Raw genomic sequence first — 21,919 nt, forward strand, 5'->3', positions numbered from 1 at the left:
AGCCTCACTACAGGTTGGACCTGGGGGCATGGAGCTGTGGCTGCCTTGCCTTTCTTGGGCTGTCGGATCTGGCCCAGCTTCCCCTATCAATAGGCTTTCAAGGTTTGCTTACAAATTATATTTTTTCGTTTCCAAATTAGAGCATAAATTAAGCATGGTAGCACAAACTTACCAGGATTTTAAAGAAAGCAGCTCATAAAAAAGACAAATGCCATGTATCTCCTCATTCCCGCCAAGTTCTGAATGCATTCAGAGCCTGGAATTTGGATTTGATGCCTCCCACAAAAAGGCTATTCCTACGGCATTGGTCATACCATCCATCCTTACTATAATCAGAACATATGCTTATCAGCCTAGTCACAAAATCGACTTACTAACACTTTTTAATAAATCTGATAGCTGTGAAGAGAATAAAAAACATTTTTTTAAAAATTAATTAATCCTCATGGACAATAGTACGGGGGCTGCATGGTACTTCAGCAGTCTTCCTTGGGGATACATGTGCTATTTATTTTCTGTTATCTGTAACATTTTCACTACATCAGACACCATCTTGAGCATTCTGTGTTGCACACCAGTATATAGACACAGTGAGACTTCCAATGTATTGTTTATCCTGATCATGAGATTTTCCTGACGCATTGAACAGGTATGTGAGCACACTATCATTTAAATAACTGCCTTAAATGAATATTTCCATATCTTTTTGAACTCTATGAACAAGTCATATGTATGTCTGCCCTAAAGACAGTCCCACAAATGATACATGCATTCTACTGCTCCCAGGGAGTCTGGTACTAACATGGGAGGCTTGAGGGAACTTTTTTCTCTAAAGCTCAAGTACGGCTATGCCTCTGAGACTCTAGCACTACGATGCTATACCAAACAAATATAATGAAACTGCTAGCATCACAGCTTGTTTTACACTTGTAATTTCGTGTACTATTCAAATTAATAAAACATGTTCTAAGGGTGCAAGTGCGACACTCTTTGCGTCACAGAGTTCTTTTACATTACTTATGCCTCACATAAAAATCATTACCACAATGAATGAAGTTCAGGAGTCACTATACCACTCCTTGTCATAAGGGTCACTGTTGTTATTACTTACGAAGTGCTATGAGTGTATGTGGAACTCCAAGATATAATGAGGCACAGGTAATCTCTGACATTACTAAAGTTGATTAGCATCAAAAATGGTGACGAGCAGGATGGGGAAAGGAAAGACAAAGACACAACAATAAGTGTTTAAAGATGCTGTGGTCAATGCACATATCTTGATGTTTTGTCAGTTTTCACCAGCTTATAGATTTGCATTAATTTATATCACGCTGTCATGGTTTAACCCCAGCCAGCGACTAAGCACCACGCAGGTGCTCACTCACTCCCCCCACCCAGTGGGATGGGGGAGAAATTGAAAAAAAGTAAAACTTGTGGGTTGAGATAAAGACAGTTTAATAGGACAGAAAGGAAGAAAATAATAATAATGATAATAATAATAATATGACAATAAGAAGAAGAAGAAAAAGAAGAATTAGAATATACAAAACAAGCGATGCACAATGCAATTTCTCACCACTCATTGACCGATGCCCAGTTAGTTCCCGAGCAGCGATCTGCCCCTCCTGGCCAACTCCGCCCATTTTATATACTGGGCACGATGTCATATGGTATGGAATATTCCTTTGGCCAGTTTGGGTCAGCTGTCCTGGCTGTGTCCCCTCCCAACTTCTTGTGCCCCTCCAGCCTTCTTGCTGGCAGGGCGTGAGAAGTTGAAAAATCCTTGACTTAGTATAAACACTGCTTAGTAACAACTAAAAACATCAGTGTGTTATCAACATTCTTTTCATACTAAATCCAAAATATAACACTATATCAGCTACTAGGAAGAAAATTAACTCTATCCCAGCTGAAACCAGGACACACGCTTCCTTAGATAAGGTTCAGAGGTCAGATGGAAGAAACACCTTAGACTTAAATGAAGAAAGGATGTAGGCATCAGGCATGGATGGCTATATGAGAGGAGACAGCTTGATGAAAGTAAGGAAATTAGATAAATGAAGCTGTAAGAAACTGAGGAGATCTAATCACACTATGGGAGCACCTGCAGAGCTGAACTGGTTTTCTTCCTTTTTTCTTATTTTCTGCTAAGCAAAGCATGCAGGGACACCAGGGGCAGCTGCCAGAGGTCAGAGAAACTTTTGAAAATTGACTTGAAAGGAAACAGGGTGACAAAATAAAATGCCAAGCAAAACATGGTGCTGTAACTTACTTTTTTGCTATTGACAGTTTTGCTTTAAGTGCATATTCTGTTCAAATTTGGTCAAGTTATGTTTAGTTTTCTTAGTAAGACATTTTAATGTCCTTTTAACTGCATTTCATACACCTACCTCTGGATTGGAAAATTAGTTGATCTGTCTTCACTGAATCTGCCAAGCCATCTTACCATTGACTGAACAGACCACAGTGCCTTCTGGAATGCATGTATCTATATATTCTTTTTATGAGTATATTGCATGAAACATTTCTTTACAATACAGATTTAGAGATACTTGATCCTGCTCATATATACATGGATGTGAAGGAACAATTCCACTCTGCTGTAAAAAGAGTGTGATTCAGAATCAATTCTTTGTCTGAAAATGGGAAGAGTTCTACGCTTAGGACAATAAGCTAGAAATAGTTATGATGACTTGAAGAAGGCCAAATGTCCATGTAGGGATAAATATGAATCCCACGATGCTGGAAGTTTGCCAGTACAGCTGCCAGACACTTATTGAAAACCATGTGAGCCAAGGTACTTTGAGGCCAAATGAGTGCTCAGAGTAGAAAACAGTAATTCCCATCCTGAAAACAAAGAGCCAAATCATGAAACTTTTACTCAGACAAAACTCATATTGACGTCAGTGGGAATTTTCCCTGAGAATGGTCTCCAGGATTTGTCTCAAACATACAACGTGTGTATCCACTATACATTGCAAATTAAGGCTGTGTAGGTAATGATCCAGTTTGATAAGAATATATAACGTGAACCGATCTCTTCTTAATTTCTCTTTGATTTAGGAAGAAAGTGATAATGGAATTTTACAAAGCATGCATGACAAACACATCTGGATTGCTAAGAAAAAATAGAACCTTAGAAAATATTCCAGGTTAACAGACCAAAGGAGTTATCAGCAAAAAATAAGCCAACGTACTGCTTCGTTTTTACAGTTTAAGGAAAGTCAAAGAAACACTGCGAATTCATTGAACAGCCTTATCCTAATATGCTGAACACAAGCAGAGAAGCAAAGCAGTACACACTGGTAGGAAGGAAGGTTTCCACAAATGAGAACTGGAATGACCCAGCTGCTGCCCCAAATCAAGATGGAAACTTGGAATGAACAGAACAGAGAGCCCAGCTGTTCTCTGCTGCAAGTGGGTTAATTATTACAAATCAAGGACTAAACCCCTCTATTTCTTATGATGATGACACAGTGGGGGGTGGCGGGGAGAGGTCTGAGGAAGAGATTGTCATTCACACAATGATCTGTTTAGACTGTCCTAGTAATGGGATGCTCATCCAAGGAAAAGTAGTTTTATATCTCAGCACGTATGAAGGGATCACTGGTAAATGTTCACAATCTTTTTAGTCCAGATCATTTGCACAATAAATTTGATTTATGTAAAATTAAAACAAAAGCTTGAATAAGTAATCTAACATTATTACAAGTTTAGGGCTGTTAAAAGACAAAAGCAACTGTACAAGTACATAGGAATTCAGCTATCAAAGGTATTCTAAAGCAACAAAAAACTGAAGTAGTTAAAACAAAAGAACCCATAAGGTATGTTATGGAAATATATTTGCCAGATAGATAGATATCTATAACGTCTTTGTTTGCTCCCACTGAGCAAGAATAGTAGTAGTGCTTTGGAGGATTACCTGCAAAACTAAATTTTGAAATACGGCCTCAGATTTTTAAGTGCCCTTAAGCTAGGACCAAACAACCAAATGCTGCCATTGCACTGTCAAGATATCACCTTTTTGTGGGTAACTGTAGCAGAATATAGCATCATTTATTTTTGTTCATTATTCAATTCATATCCAACCCATTTAAATACTCCTACATTGGTAAGTGGAATTGTGTGAAGCCAGATGTCCCTTGAACTATGGTATTGAAAATTTTGCTTAAAATTATTTATTCTACTGCATGATAAGTCATTGCTGAAACAAATGAGCTGACAAACATAAAGAAGAAACCCAGCTGTAAATTTGCATGCTAGCCCATTAAAATGGGGCATCACCCAGCTTGTCAGTGCAACAACTTCCAGCTTACCTTGTTGCTCTAACTTTGATAAAATATTACCTGGACTCTAGAAAATTTAAAATGTCTGTGCATATCACTGTTATGTTTATTGTTTTCAGTTGTCCTATGGTAGTATTGAGTAGTCACAGTCATGGACTAGGACCCTCACTTTAGCCACTATATAAGCATAGAACCCTTTCTCCAAAGAAATGTTCTTAAAAAATGGATTTTTTCTCCCTTGGGCACTGTTCTTTTTTTTTTGTCTGATAATGTGTAACAGTGGGAACACTTGGCTGTGGAGGCACTCTTTAGGGGAGCATGTTTATGGAATTTTTTCTCTGTCAATATTTAAGATTGAGTGTACTTTGGATGGATTACAGATTTGCAGCTCTCACAAAAAGAAATACCATAAACACTGCAAAATCCTTTAAATTTTATCTAAAATAGCTGTGTCACAAATCATAACATTATGGTCTCAAGATAAAATATCCTACAAATTAGCAAGGTTAGAAATCAACAGTTTCCTCCAACTAAGATAAGGTATTTTTCTTCTAAGCAAGATGAAAATCATGAGACTTGAACTTGTCATTGGTCCAAGGCTATGTATTGCACATTATGCAGCACAGTGATCCCAAGAAACTTGGAGAGAAGTTTAAAAGAGATCACTGATGCACAAAAGAGGCAAACATTTTTTAGATTCATCCTATTACAGCTGATCAGAGGTCATAGATTTTAAATCTGTGATTGAGTGGGCAAGTAGCTGTCAAAGTTGAATGCTAAATCAAACTTACAACATAGTACTTATATCAATCCCATGGATAGAACTACTGCAAATGTCATTAATTTCCCTGTCTTTCCCTTACCAGAGATAGATAAGTGAATATAAGGTAAGAATATTTCTAGCATGCCAGATCTCAAAGTCTCTATCAGTCTCTCCCATTTTAATAAGGATGCCTCATAAATAGCCCAGTTTTTCTGCCACACAGGAAACTCTCTTCCAGGTAATATCAGATCGGATTTTTGTTTATGAAATAGTATTTTCTCAGTACTGGCTATTTATCATATTTCTGAATTTTCATTTCCCTGGAGTTTTCTGCCTTTCAGCCTCTGTTTACCTGGAACCCATGGCTTACAGGCAACCTGGCTTACTAGGTAAAAGCAATGGGACTCTATACAGGATTCTAAGTTACACTTCCTAAAACATCTTAAAGCACATATATCAGAGGCAAACTAACAAAATCTTTATAATATCCAGAATTATCTGGTTCCAGAAGGTGTATATTCTGACCAACCACTGTCTTTCTAAAACTTTGTGAACTTTTCAAGTTGAACCATGTGGTGGGTTGACCCTGGCTAGATGCCAGGTTCCCACCAAAGCCGCTCTATCACTCCTCCTAAGCTGGACAGGGGAGAGAAAATATAACGAAAGGCTCATGGGTCAAAATAAGGACAGGGAGATCACTCACCAATTACCGTCACAGGCAAAACAGACTCGACTTGGGGAAAAAATTAATTTGATTTATTACCAGTCAAATCAGAGTAGGATAATGAGAAATAAAACCAAACCTTAAAAACACCTTCCCCCCACCCCTCCCTTCTTCCTGGGCTTAACTTTACTCTCAAATTCTCTATCTCCTCCCCACCAGCGGCACAAGGGGATGGGGAATGGGGGTTTCGGTCAGTTCATCACAAGTTGTCTCTGCTGCTCCTTCCTCCTCAGGGGAGGACTTCTCATACTCTTCCCCTGCTCCAGCGTGGGGTCCCAACCACGAGAGAGAGTCCTCCACGAACTTCTCCAACGTGAGTCCTTCCCATGGGCTGCAGTTCTTCACGAACTGCTCCAGCGTGTGTCCCTTCCACAGGGTGCAGTCCTTCAGGAACAGACTGCTCCAGCGTGGGTCCCCCACGGGGTCACAGGTCCTGCCAGCAAACCTGCTTCAGTGTGGGCTCCTCTCTCCATGGGGCCACAGGTCCTGCCAGGAGCCTGCTCCAGCATGGGTTTCCCACATGGTCACAGCCTCCTTCGGGCATCCACTTCCTCCAGCATGGGGTCCTCCACGGGCTGCAGGTGGATATCTGCTCCACCGTGGACCTCCATGGGCTGCAGGGGGACAGCCTGCCTCACCATGGTCTTCACCAGGGACTGCAGGGGAATCTCTGCTCCGGCGCCTGGAGCACCTCCCCCCCTCCTTCTTCACTGACCTTGGTGTCTGCGGAGTTGTTTCTCTCACATCTTCTCACTCTGCTCTCTCTCGCTGCAACTGCAACTCCCCTGTAACTTTTTCCTCTTCTTAAATATGCTATCACAGAGGAGCTACAACCGTCGCTGATGGGCTTGGCCTTGGCCAGTGGTGCGTCCGTCTTGGAGCTGGCTGGCCTTGGCTCTATCAGACATAGGGGAAGCTTCTAGCAGCTTTTCACAGAAGCCACCCCTGTAGCTCCCCTGCTACCAAAACCTTGACATGCAAACCCAGTACAAACCATGATGCAGATTAGAGCATTGGCTCCTCTTTAATGTGGAGAAATACATATACTTCAGTGAATCTGAACTAAAAATCTCTTTGACCATAACTATTTGTTCAGTCTTTATTAATTTGTTTCAGCCGTATCAGTGCCTCTTTTAATTGTTTCCCATAAATATCCCAATGACTGGATTTGCAGCCAGGAATGTTCATGAAAACAACTTATTTGAAGCAAACACGAATGTTGAATTTGTAGTCAAAAGCTTTTATACTTGAGGCTGGAGTTTAATGGCTTGAGTTTCACAGCAGCATAAGCCAATCTAAGCCTGGGCTCCCATACTCTCAGACTCAATTTCACCTTGCACTAGCCACACATTTCCACTTCTGCCCTTACACTGACACCAGTACATATGTAGCTGCATGGTATGACCAGGATAAAAACTCCTACACCTCATACCCCTAGCTACCCTTCCGTTGTATCAGCTGTCTGAACTGTTCGCCACTCAGTTGTATGATTGCCAGCATGCATGTAAGAGGAAGAACAAGATTGCATGGCTGGGATAGTAGCACCATGGTAGTGTGGAGTTAGATTGGCTTAAACTACTATGCAGCTGCAATCTATAAATGAAGTTGCATGCTATAGATGAGCTGATTTAATGGCTTACCATTGCTAAAAGGGTCTTCCTAACCCACACATTCTTCTCTTCCCCTGCCCAATGCTCTGATTATACTATATGAAAACTTAACTAATTAATTGGTCCCCTCCACCACAAACACTGTCCACTTTATTTCTGGAATTACTTCTCCACAGGTTTAGTCAGTAGGTTCAGGTGATGGATAAGACACTAGACTTAGTAGCATGAAAGTAGGAGGGGATCTCTACGTAGTGGTATCAGTGAACTATTGAGGCATTTTATGCAGCTTCACCCTGTGAGTCTAGATCTTCCAAAGACTTCAGAGAATAACATGGCCAACACATTAAAAAAAAAGAAAAACAAAACCTAGCCTCTTAATTTTATAAACTGAGGTAAATAAATCCATAGATAATCACCTCAGCAAAACCCATGAATTTTAGAAAAGAGAGAATCACATCCTCCATTAAAGCGAGAGGAAGGGGTTTGATTTTCATCTAGAAACTGTGCCACATAGTTCAGGTGCCTGAATTTACATTTTGGATGCATTTGTTCTGTTAGGTCTAAGGAGACTGGTCGCCCATCTTCTATGGAAGACCCAATGGAATCTGGATGTCTAACTTTCAGGCTCCTTTGAAAATCTCGGCTCAAGATGTCTACCTTAATGCGCTCATATTTGAAAATGCTGTGATAGGCATACACTCAGAGATAGTGAGAATTTCATTATTGTGTAATGAACGGTTAATGGACAAGCTACAGAGCAGAAGCTTTTCACACAAACCTACTCACAAAAATGGCAAAAACTTTCTACACTGCCTAGAAGAAATCTAATCTTGCAGTAGAAGCAGCAGAGTAGGATGGAAGCAGGAAGATGAGACCTAAAAAGAGTCAGTGGTGGTTTACTGATTTGAAGTCAAGATCCAGAATCAAAAGAAGTGCTTATGTTTTCCAAGGGTTAGAATTATTTCTATAGCTCTGACCCAGAGACTTGTGGATGAATCTAGGAAAAAACACACACTTATGTGCTCTTGCAAAGTAATGAATAAAGCAAGGCCATCTGAAACTTGTATCAATAAAACATTGTCTCACACCACATAATCACATATTTGATATAAGTGTAATGTAGGAGAGTTTTTTTAGGCATGAGTTTGCAACAAAGTTGCACTACTCATAAGTGTCCATATGCATGTGAAAATGAAGGAAACTAAACAAAATAAAAAAGCCTAAAGCAAAACTAAAGAATAGGAAACAATTCTGCTGAAATATGATGAGTTCTGAAACTCTGCATTCATTTTAAACAATTGGCAATTTTGGCTGTCACTAAAGAATATCACAAAGTATTGTTCTTAAATTTTAAAAGGCTTTCCCAAATTCAAAAGTACTTTTAGAAATAAATTCCACTGGGTTTAGTACTTCGTGCAGATTGACAGAAGAGCTACTTGTCCTTCCCATCTTATTTTAGTCTTGATTAATCTTCCTGTGTCAATGACACTTCATGGGAAAAATCACAGAATAAATAACAATGACCTAGTAATAAAAGACTTCACAGAATAATAAATGACATTTAGGCCCCTTTATTCTAATTCATTAAAATAACAGTTTCTTTACACATTTCCACATTATTTACATATGCAGTTGGGGATAAAAAAATGGCAGCCTCCATTCAAACACACAAGTAAATGTAAAATGCATTTTAAATTTAAAAGAAAAAGCTTATTTCCTTAAAAAGAAAGTTCTTTCCCTACACAAGAGAATACATAGTGATGTCGTGCTGAGGTTTCTGGAGCAACCACATGAACTAGGACCAGATTCTGATCTCCTTGTTAACACCAATAGCAGGCTAATCCTGGAGGTCGTCAGCATGTCTAATTTACCTAATACTGAATCAGCCCAAGACATCTTCAGTGCACAAGAAAACTGATTTTGTTAGATGCAAAAGAGGAGGGCAGAGGGGAGGAAAAACGGGGCTGAGAAAAAACAATGGTATCTAAGAGACCTTTGTATGAGAGAGCTGGGAGAGGGAGTACTGTGACTTTGGGGGACCTGAAAAAGGCTGACAGGGCTTGGGAGAGGAGAAGGTGCCTCTCCACCTCCTCATACCCATCTCCCTCAGAACACACACTCCCTTGCAGTACAAGATCCCCTACCCTCACTCCATATCTTGCCTGTTCTGCAAGAAGCACGTTGCTGGCAAATCCTGCTTACCCACCTGGATCTCCTGGGTCACTGGGAAGGAGGAGAGGAAGAAGGAAAGGCCTAGAGATGGTCCCTGTTCCTAGAGGGGCAGTGCTGGATAAAGATATGGGATGCAGTAGGTCAAGGCAGAGAACTATTGGAAAGCAGGACTTTCCTCCCTGTTGCTCCTTTCCTCTACCAGTAGCTCCTATTTTCCATCAACCATGCCATGACCATGTCCTGGGCAACAACAGCCACAGTAGAGAGCTGTGCTGCACTGGCTGGAAGAGCCCATTCCAGCTCCTCCTCCATAGCTTCACACTCCAAGCAACTGCCCACCTCTACGCTTACACCAGAGAACATGAAGATGTGAGCCTCCTCTCTGAACTCGGGGGACTGCAGGAGGAAAGAACTTGTGCCACCCCAGATGACCCAGCCTTTGCGTGGCTCATAGCAACATCCTGAGGAAACAAGACCTATCTATAAGGAACCAAACAGCTTTAGGGCTTGTAGACAATTCAGTCCTGGAAAGGACATAGGAGGTCATTATAATGGAAAAAGAATAAAAGAAAGGAAATGAAAGCATGTTGATATGTCTGGTAGAAGAGAAATAAAAGAGGCAAATTAACTAGAGCCCCAGCATATTGTGGCACATCTCTAAATCAACAGTCTTGGAATGAAAAATCTGTAATCATATATCTTTACCAACTTCTTGGCAAGCAAAAGAATTATCACCTGCTTTGGTTCTTACAGTTTACAAATTAAAACATGTTTAAAGTGTGCCTTCATGTGTAATTTTTTAATGGAGCAACAGCTGGTACAAAATAGTTTCCCCTAAGGCCTGAGGGATAACATCCATTTTTCAACATTCCTTCCCCAACTATCCTAATAAAAGTCTGATCCTCCTAAACATGGCACTTAAATCTAACGTTGAAAGGACTTGTTCAGAAGATCAGGGCTATCCTAGGATCATTAAATAATTAGTGTTAACAGGAATTTAATGAAGGTGACAGAAGATTCACTGGAAGGAGTGATGAAACCCAAGAAAAGGTAGTAAAAAAACCATAAAAAGAGATCAAAAATATTTGGAAACATGGGCCCAACAGGAAAATCAGAATAGGTATGGGAAAAATGTGAGAAAATGCATCTGGGGAAAATAACCCAAATTGAACATCTTATTGGCGCAAGAAACCTGAGGATGTAGTGAGGATGAAAAGAGAGATTTGAGACAACACAAAATATTGTAGCTACACATTCCTCTTTTACCATTACTGCTAATTTTTTCCCAAGAGGACTAAGCTGTGAATACACAGTTATTTCATTAGAGTCTGCTTTTCACTCCCCCATTTTTTAAGCAAACAAAAATGTCTTATACTGCCTGTTTTAGTAGACACTATTAGAACTTCAGAAAAGGAGTCTGCTCCTATAATTTGCAAGGTGGAAGACAAGGTGAAAACATCAAATTAATCAGATCACAACAAATTTTGAAAACATAGTAGAGAAGATTGAGTTAAACCATGATTAAGTTAGGAGAGAATGGGATGTATCTGTAAACATATTTAATGTCACCAAGTCTGCTTGCTATTTAATTCTGTCTTACCCAATCTACCTTCCTTATTACTTTATCTTAACTCATTGATAATCCACAGGGTATCTTAAAGTCTTTCCTTAAGGGTTCAATAAAATTTTTTTTAAAGTCATCCAATAGCGAAAGGAGGAACGAGACTTTGGGAATTAAAGTTCGCAAAAAAAGTTTGCAAACGTTTTACAGAGCACAGTATTTTAACTTAAAATTGTAACTTACCAAACGTTTCTAATGAAGACAGACACCTAAGTTCCTCCCTGTTGCACTGAAACAGTATAACAGCATGACTATTTGAACAACAACAAGACCTCCACTTGTTGGCATTTCAGTTAGTGTGGACTTTCTGTCCATTTATTCTTCTGAGTTCTGCTCTAAATTCTAAGATTTCATCTTTTATAATTGCATTTCTATTTCAGTTTACCAACAGGATTGTTGGTAAAATGAGGATAAATCTCTTCCACCCAGAAAACCTAAAGCAGCAACATCCTGGGTCCTAGAAATACAATTTCTGAAGATTCACGGGAGGCCAATAGTTTCTACTCCCCACATCATTAATTAGAGTCCCTCAGTATTTCTTCACCAGTTCCTTCACAAGTAGAAGAGGGTATGGATTCTCCCACCTCTACCGCTGCTTTATTGATGGCTATATCCCTTATTACACAACCTGAAAAACAAACAAATGCACAACCTGTTTGATTGGGTTACACTAACATGCATCTGTGGCATGACACGTTGAGTGCTTACTCATGGTATTTCCAAGGCTCTGTCTGTTTTCATGGTTCTGGTCTGGGTTTGTTTCTTTTCTTTCCCTCTCCCATTTAGTTATCAGTTGCTCAATTGCTTTTCAACACAATTATCTATTTTACAGTTAGTACCCAATGCTACCCATTATTTTTGTGGATTTCACATGTACAAACACAAATCCTGTAAGTCTGTACAGCTGCCAGCTGCAAATATGCATGCAAGCCTTAGGGAGTCTGCTTTCTCAGACTGCCATTGCCAAGATATTTACAAATAAATGGACTAAATTAATCTCTCGTGTGACTCTTTTGAAGCAAAAGATTTGGCCCAGTGTGTTTAAAGAAAGTAATTTTACTGAAAATTTTATAGTCAAGAGTCCACAAAAATTACACTGAAGGCATTTATTTCAATATAATTCTCACAATGTACTTCTCAGCTCTTCAACTTTTATGGTTGTTTTCCTCCCTGTTTTGGTTCCATAACTTCCCTTTCTAAAGAAATTCATAATAATAAATAACTTAACCCCATCTAGTCTTAAAACTGTTAACCCTTCTGAACTTCTTCCTTGTCCCTTTCCTTCTTGCTCTGTGAAGTGATCCTGTGCACTCCACTTTTATTTCTTTCTGGCCTAACCTGATCAAACATAATTTTCCATTTTCCAACATAGTTTTCAACACTTGTAAAGACTTCACCACCACTGAAACATGGTGCTGGTATCTGTCTTACAGACAAATTTATCCTCATCTTTATGAATCTAATGGATAAAAGGTGAACAAAACCTGATCTAACTTGCATTTCTGCTGAAGTACCAAGAGCTGACAGAAGATGATACAGTGCATGGCTTTTTGCTTAAGATGTCAGGTCAAGAGACACATCCATTTTGAGCATTGTTCTTCAAGAAAGAGCTGGATCAACTAGAAAATATCGAGAAGGGAACAAGAATAAGCAGACATCTAGAAAATGATTTAAGAACAAAGACTGAAAGAGCAGAGGCTAGTTCATCTTAAAAAAAAAAGGGTGACAGAGAGATATGATATTATGTTGAATTTTGCTGAAAAGAGGACAGAAGTAATCTCTTCTCCATATCTTTGAAAGAAAGAACAAGAAAAAAATGAACATTTAGCAAGGAGATTTAAGTTAGACACTAGGAAAAGCTTATTAGCAGTATGGATAGATAAGCATTAGAATAGATTGCCTAGGAAGGAAGTGAAATTTCCACTGCTGGATTTGTTTAAGAACAAATTACACAAACATCTTTTCATAATGATTTAAGTAGAGTTGATCCTACCATGCACAAGGGATGGCCCCTCAAGGTCCATTCCAGCCGTATTTTTATGATTCTATGTTCGTAATTCTTCAACTTGTGCTGTGTCTGGCACTCCTTCACTTGTCATAAACAAAGGATTCTTGCTGATCCCACAGTTCCTGTCCACAAACTTTTACCACTTCAGAGCTCTTCATCACAGGACCTCACAAACCTATAGATTCTTTCACAGCATTTTGCTAATATTGAGCTAAACCTTAGGATTTTGTACTGCAAGTGATGAACTTGAAATTCAGTAAAATCTGGTGGGTTCATCAAGTATGCTGCAGAGCCAAGAGTTTGCTCTCCAGCCTCTCAGTTTGTACTGTAATTAGTACAAAATTGCTGTTCTCCCAGGGAGCAGTATGACATTCCACATAGGACAAGCAGTAATTTCTGATGTGCTGATGCACTTGGTTTGCATCACAACTTACAAACTGTGAGTACTGGGCTATACTGTGAGCATCACCCATGTCATAACTGGATAGAGAGTAGCAAAAAAGCTGAGAAACCAGAGGCAAAATAGGGGAGATGATTGTAGTCAAGTCATCAGTGGAAGAATACTTGGGAGGTCTCCCTTATGCTAAAGACACTGCTAAAGGCTGCATTTTGGGATAGTGATGGAAGAAGAGGAATACTGGAGTCTGCTGACCGTTCTCAGGGTTACTTTTTCATTTTATCCAATGATTCTTATCTGAGGAGTAGACAAAAGTGGAGTAACATTATCACCATGCTACATCATGAAGCTGATGATATCTACTTGCTTTTCTTCAAGGTTATTTGCACTCTGTATCCTGTTTAAGCTGAGCTCAAGTAGCAGTGCTGGAAGCTTGTGTGTGGTCTGTTGTTTAAGGAAGTGTGCTGGAACATGAAGAGATGGATTTGAATCCTCCCATCAAACCAAGGTAGGCCTACAACTCACCTTCCAGGAACCTGACCACATTTTATTAAGTCAATGAAGAAAGCAAGGCACACTGAATTGTTCTATACAGGCACTCAGCTCACCATTAACAGTAAAAGAGAATCTAATTGCTGCAATTCTGAATTACTGAATATGACTCTGTTCTAGAGTCACATCAGCATCTATTGCTAGGGGGTATGTAATGGAAGGTCCAAAGCCTACCTGTTCTTAGTATGATATTTACAGCTAGTAACTGCACTCTTTTTAGTCAGAGTTAGAAATTAATCCTCTGGTGAGAGTCAGCAATTTAAACAGACTATAGGCCATGACATGTGAAACAATGCCTAAGAACAGAACTAAAAACAAATCTAGGGACATTATAAATACTAATAAACAAGTATGTCTCACTTTTCGGTCAACTCAGGTACAGGTAGAAGCCCCATGGGCTCATTGCAAAGCACTTAAACATTGTTCTCAAGAAACCAACCCCATTTGTTTTTTGCAACAGCTCTGTGGGTGATTACCTAGAGCTCAGGATGTTGTATGTAAGGCATCATAGATGCAGCACAGACCTGGATGCAAATATTATTTATGTTACCCTGACATGTTACAACCATCGTCACAGAGAATTTTTGTTATACATAATGAAGTAGCATCTATATGACAAAGTATTTATTCTGTATCATTCTGTTACTGCATTCTGTACAATGGCATATGGGCATTCTCGGCAAAGAATGATCTGCTGCTATCTTATAATCCTTTTCAACATTAATTATTAAATTTAGAGTGCTGACCAGTAAGATATAGGTGATGATTTCTTTTAATGATACATTAGTACTCAAAACTGTATCAGTTATAGTCATTTAGAAACACATAGTTATGAACTGCATTGGGTTGGAGAACACTCATGAGAAATCTAAATATCAATGCATATCTTCAGATATAGAATAATTTATACAGTAACTTAGCACAGGGAGAGGAAACTTACTTCTTCTTCCTCCAGTCCAGTTAGATCCCAGAAGTAACTCAATCTCATCTGCAAACGCTTCCATTGTTCAAGGAACATAGTAGCTTTAAAAAAAAAAAAAAAAAAAATTAAAATTATAAATCCAATGCACTATGGTGAATGTTCGTGTTATTTATAAACCTCAACTGATTATGCTAGGTCCTTTATAAATAAGCACTAAGAAACAGACCCAGGCCCAATTTTAAAGAAAGAACACAAGCAAAGCATGGAAACAATAATTACTGTCTTTTTACAAATAAAATACAGAAAGATACAACATGGATTGCCTAAAGGCACTGGTAAGTTCTTGTCAGAGAATGGAACTGAACTCATATCTGCTGATATCCATCCCAAGAACATAATCTCTCAATTTACCATGAGTCATTCTATAATTCACGAGTACAAAGCATATAATGAAACAAAATCTAGGTCTAAATATTAATCTATAACACTCTAACTGGCCAAACAGATTTTGCTGTTTCAGTGTTTCTAATCAGTCAGAAACATGTGAAGAACATAGGTGTAGCCTGCTACTGAAATAAATAATTGATACCTATGTGTAAACTAAGACCCTCAGTAATACGTAGAAAATAATGTTCTTTTGAAATATATTATACTGGTACAGTTGACTGTTTTTGTCCTGCATAGACGTGCTGATTTTGTTCTAAAGGACTGGCCAGTAGTTCAGTCTCTTGCTTTTCCTTTTTCATTAATAAGAAGGAACAGATGTTGTACTGTTGTCTCATATTTACAGTCTCCTGACCTTCCTCTCATAATTGCTCTTTCCTCTAGATAGCCCTTTGCCTAGCTGCTCATGATTTATGGACTTACGGATTTATTAGAAATAGCACTTCTTACTCTTGACTTGTGGACACCTATTTTTGGATGACTATATCAATACTAAACCAGTATATACCAACTAAAAACACCCACTATACCAATAAAAGCTATACCTATAAACAACTGTGGGCACTGTTTTCCATTTTCTTATGCTTCACTTCACCTTTTCAGTTGGTGAAAAGAGGATTGTAAAAACATTGTTAAATTACAGCAGTATTTACATCACTTTGAACATCTTGTAGATAGCTCCACAAGACACACAACAGTGGAGAATTAGATCCAGCTTCCTTTGACTGCATCTACACTTGGTGTAAGCTGTAAGATAACACTGGGAAAAGTTACACTACTATTAAAATAACCTGACTCTTACAAGAGAGAATCTATTCCAACAGTTAGCTGCAAATATTTTCTGCACAGGTATCCTCCCATAAAGTAAGAAATAAATATCATTTAAACACAGGACTGGCAGTACACTGAAAGTAAATCCAGACCTTAAGCAATTAAGTTGCTATCTCTTTTCCTTCCTTACAGAGAAGAGGACATATAAAAGCTATATTTAGCATGTTTTGAAAACTCAAGCGTTTTTAGATATCCTAAATACAAAAACACTTGGTTATTTTATAGGGTGCTATGACCCATTCCATGACTTTTTTCCTGTTATTCAAAAAGTCAGTTCCACACTTAGGTCTGTAAGAACTTATTTGGCTAGATGCAGTAGCTGTTCTGAAATCAGCAAGTTTGCACTGACTTACACTAGCAGAAAAACAATCCCATTATATTCAACTGTTCTTCTAATAAACACATCTAACAGCTGAAATTCAGCATCCCAGAACACTAATGACATTAAGCACAATTAGCCAGGCATTACTCCTTATTTTGTGAATATGGCCATTTGCAGACAGTATTGCTGGAATCACAAAGATACTTGATGAGGCATCAAGATCAGCTAGCAAAAGCATGATTCCTTTCAAGATATTAACCATGTAAGTCATCTGCCTTTTACAGAATGGGAGAAGGCAAGCAGGATGAAAGACTTCTTGTGCCCAACACCGTCATGAAATGAAGCCAGCTCAAATTACCATACTTCGCTCTTTTAAGCATACAATTATAAGTCATGAGACATGCCAGTTTCCACATCACTATACTATATCCTACAAAAAAGCATTCAGGCAACATTTACTCAAGATACTGTGAGGCAAGCTGATTAGGTGTGGGAATGAGAGCTATAATTCAGCAGAATGAGGTCTAGATATAACCAGTACAGTCTCCTAGTAGTAAGGCAGCAAAATTTGGTGTAATCTAATACTTAATAGGCAAGCTGGGCAGAGTTAGTAAAGGATACTTTATTTCACTTTGCTGTTCTTTGTATATGACGGTTGTATTTTCTTGCGCTGACAAGCTCAGTTATCATGGTCCCAAGAACAGACTTTTCCAATCTGTGGGAAATATTTTTTGGAGGGGGGCTACAGCTCAGAAAGAATTTTGTTATTTTTACATGCCTGTTTTTAAAAGCAATGTATATGGAACCTTTTGTTCCTTTCTGTTCCTTTACAGATTCTACTAATTTATCATAGTGCAAGGGTATACCAACATTTTGCTTTGCACATTGCATTGCTGATACTAAAATATAATTGTTTTGGATGAGTCTGCATGGAAATGATCATTTGCATGGATGCAAGTTTACACTACAGATTCCCTGTCAGGAAAATACTATTTACCTATAAAAGAGTAAATGAATTGTCATTCATACACATGCTGTCCAAACAGCTATGCTGAAACTTGGACAAACCATTGTATTGCATGCTTCATGGCAGCAGGTAAACTGTGACACCTTATCTGCCAGTCTACTCTGTAATCGGTAGCAATCTGAAGTAGGAAAATAAGTCATTGTGAGAGTCCATAAATTCATCATCTTTTGCCATTTCTCTCAGTCATAGTGCTTACATATTCTCTAACTTCCGCTGAAGGGTTTCCAGGAACTGGTAAACAAAAACTTCTTACTTCCATGATCTGTTCCGTCTGCAAGTTCCTTAAAAACCCTATGCTATCCATACTCAACACCAAGCTACCAATCAGTCATTTCTAAAACAAGCTGTAAAATTTTAATAGGGTTGCAAAGTACAACACACTGATTGCTGAGGGATGGCTATAATACAATAATATATTTGCTCAATTTCATATTAAGAATGAAAATTTCATTTTGTGAACAATGAATAGGGAAATAAAAAATCACTTTACAGTAGCAATAACACCCTTAACTTTCACAATAAACAAGATCTAGAGTGAATGAGGGCATAACACCAGCAATAATACATGCAAGCACAGTACACACAGTTTTCAGGGCAGAGGTGAGGCCAGAAACAATAAGAATAACACTACAATGGATTCATTAGTGTTTATGAAGTGTTTTGATATCCTCAGTGAGGCAGGGTATATTTGCCATTAAAGAAAACCAAGCTTGTTTAAATGGAGTACTTTAGAACATATTATAATTAAAACGATAATAGCCCCATTGTTCTTGGAATCCCATAAAGTTTTGATAAAATTATGTGACTAAATTGTCCCACATGGAAGTGCACTCTGTGCTTAAATTAAACCCTTTCAGCTGCCTGCACCATACCAATCCCCAAATACATTCTGGCCCCAAATTCAGAAGGTGTTAAAGGGACTTGCCATGTCAATAGAAAATGAAGAAAAATGAAGAAAAACATGAAAAATATTAGAAGTGCCATTAAACAAGGCAGTAGAGGGAGAAAGGACACATTTTTCTTCCCTGAACTACCCAAGTCCTCTCCATTTATTCCAAAGCTTGCTGTTGACAGCGGAAAGCCTTGTAATATTGCTTTCTCCAGTCTCAGCACAGACAGCCCCTCACTGGCCTTCTGAGGCTTGCCAGCTTCATAAAGCCATAAGTATCACATTCAATCTAATAGCACTTTATTATATGTAAGGCTACTATATGTTCTACTACTGTGCATCGCAGCTTTCATTTCTGTCAAGAGTCCAAACACTGTTAACATGCAAAGCAATACTCACCCCAGAGAGCCATAAAGATGGAGAAGAAGACTGTGGCGGGGTTATCAAATAAGTGGCTAGCTTGAGCAGTAGCACAAGCAGAGCTGAGGTTCCAGTAATCACAGAACTTGTCACACAGGGGGCACATGGTGAAGGCATTGTGTTGGTCGCACATTTCTTTACTATGAATGACAAGTGCACAAATTCTTAGCGTATTACGACTCAGAAAAGGGGGATGTGCAGTAGTGATATGAAGCAGCACATCATAGCTATTACAAGCTGTTTGCAACATATGTAGCTTGCACTTGCAGAGAACAGAAGCTGTGTGTTTCTTCAAGGCACATTGCCATGTGCTGGAATATTAAAATACTTATAGGCACCTTACCAACAGAAAAACAATGCAATACAGCAACCAATCTAATCACTACACTGTATTAGTGAATTAGTGAAGACTGCATCATTGAAGACTGAGGTTAACCACACTAAAAGAAAACAATTAAAACAGTCAAAGTAGAATTCGCCATGTCTACAGTCAGTTACATGATTTGATACAGATCAGATTTAAATTCATGAAAAAGAATTCTGAAGTGGCCATAAAGGAAATTCTGTGCCCTTGACAAAACACACATTTTTAACACGGTGGCACAAAAATCCACGTCAAATACCATGCTACTTTGTGTATCAGGACTGGCCATGTAAGTCTACATAAAAGCCAGAACCAGCACCCAGGCATGTTGGTTGTTCTGTGTCACAGACAGAATAAATTTGCAACACCATTTGCAAGATATGCTAGGTTTTGGTATAAACTGACATACGTGTACTGAATTTAAAAGACTTACACCAGCCAAGAGTCTCATTCTTAGCAAGGATGTTGTATTTCACATTTACTTTGAGATTCACTTCTACCCTGCATTTTATTTGTGAAGTATTTACAAAAGCAATGGTTGTTTTCCCAGCATAGGGCTTTAACACCAATTCTCATCTGTACCACCATCTGCTATAAAGTTTTGGCTAAGTTCTTCAAGTATGAGCAGTTACTTTAGGCACCCATTCTCATATGTTTTAAGGGTGTTCAGATATTGTGTGCACAGTGGTTTCAGAAAATCAGACACCTTTACATTTCAGGGTTCTCAAGTTTGAATGCTGAATATGGATGTGGTATTCTTGGTCTCCATAGCTCCTTGTTTTTCTAGTAGCGAGTGCTAATCTAATTTTAAAAAATAAAAAAAAAAAGGAAAAAGCCCCCTCCCGCCTAGAAGTAAATCTTATAAAAACTAGAAAGCTTCCACTTCTGCCTCATATATTCAGATGTTAAGTTGTATTTCCTTTCCCTCATTTTACAGCATTTGGTCAGCTGTAACTGTAACTGAACTGAAATGTGAGATACGAGACTTTCTTACAGAGTTTAAAATCTTTACTTTAAAGTTGTTATTTTAATTCTTAGTCTTATTTGCTATGTATTGACTTAGTTTCTAAAAATCTTTAAAAAATCATTATCACTGTCTCTTTAACAAGCCAAACCCTACTTGACACTGCTGACTATGCTTTCAATTTTTTTCATAAGGTTTGTATGTGAAAGACCTTCATACCTGCACAGTCTTACTCAGGTGAACTGAGTAGTGCAAAGCTCAAGTGTCCTTGCCAGGATTGTGAGCTAAAGAAAGACTTGCAACATTGCTTCATTGATAGCTGGCATATTGTGATTATGATTGTTCCTATATCGACCATCATTAAATAGCATTTTTTCTATGACTTCAAATGAAAAAAAGAACTATTCAAACTGTAGTATGAATATGTTTAATATTATATCATTTGAAAGGCATACAGCTGTTTCCAGCTATCATATCGTTAAAGTAATGCTCTCTTCTATTTCAAAAGGCAGTAGAGGGTGCTGCAGATACATTTTAGCCATAAATCTCACTTAAGTTTAAATGTTAGCACAAGCTTTCCCACAGACAAGCACAGCCCATCAAGATTCATTCAGATCAAGCTAAGAAAACAAACCCTGACTGTGATGTGTTGTTATTCATCATTTACCTATCAGCAATAATGTCCTACCGCAGTGATCCACTTTAAAAGTTGCCAATTCATTTGAGAGAATGCAGGAACTGCCACGAGTGTGACCAGCAGTACTAGTAATCCAGTATCCTGTCTCCACCAGAAGTCAGACACAGACAACACAGAGGAAGCGTCCTTTTTTTCATGGAGAAGCAGACATTAACATCACTGTGTCAATTTGGCAGGTTTTGTTTAGTATAACACCCTCAGGACACACAGCACAAAACTCAACATTTTTTTGTAACTGTCAAGAAGGATACTGTGAATACCAAATATACTAAATCTGCTAACTATTGTTCATATTCCTTGTGCAAATAGCCTGATTTTACTAAGAAGAACAAAGTAATCCAAGAGTACTGGGCAGTGTATCATCATTAACTTCAGTGAGTTCTGCACAATGTCTTTCTGGGTGAGCGTAGAGATTTGTGCATTCATAAAAAGCAAATCGATGTCATAAAAAAGAACTTAGAATAATGCAGTAGACTCACTGAACATTTCTGTTTCAGGAGCTGCAACACTGAACAGCCAAATAAATGTGTGTCATTCAAATGTCTTATCCAGTCAATGCATGTGTATTTCTAATGCTCAGAGGGTTGTTAATGATACATCACTGCTCTTCAAATATCTTAAAAGCAATTATTCTCACTAAGGATTACTAACAAAAATCACAGTCTTATAATTTTCAAGTAACAAATTATTGATCACAGAGAAGCTTACCTAGGAATGTCACTCTCAATGGTTATACATCCATAAAGAAATACAATAATCCCGACTACTGAAGCTGGAATGAGGAATTCTGTATATAAACCCAGCCATGCAAAATAAAGTCCTATCTTTTCTCCAAAATACTTTCTGAAAGAGAAGAGAGGAAAAAAAACCCAGCATGTGTCAAGGTTATAATTTTCAAATGTGTTT

At 38.4% G+C, this 21,919-nt stretch overlaps 1 protein-coding gene across 1 annotated transcript in view; it reads right to left on the minus strand.

Moving 5' to 3' along the window:
- Nucleotides 1-21,919, minus strand: part of ANO2 (anoctamin 2) — a 205,885-nt gene that overhangs the window by 105,385 nt on the left and 78,581 nt on the right. Inside the window, exons 11-13 of the mRNA XM_050895205.1 lie at nucleotides 21,722-21,856; nucleotides 18,968-19,128; nucleotides 15,074-15,156 (exon numbers count right to left, since the gene is read on the minus strand). Coding sequence (XP_050751162.1) covers nucleotides 15,074-15,156; nucleotides 18,968-19,128; nucleotides 21,722-21,856 — 379 coding nt within the window. The remainder of the gene's footprint in view (nucleotides 1-15,073; nucleotides 15,157-18,967; nucleotides 19,129-21,721; nucleotides 21,857-21,919) is intronic.

This window comes from Gymnogyps californianus, chromosome 1 (assembly GCF_018139145.2).
Source record: "Gymnogyps californianus isolate 813 chromosome 1, ASM1813914v2, whole genome shotgun sequence".
Lineage (NCBI taxonomy): Eukaryota > Metazoa > Chordata > Aves > Accipitriformes > Cathartidae > Gymnogyps > Gymnogyps californianus.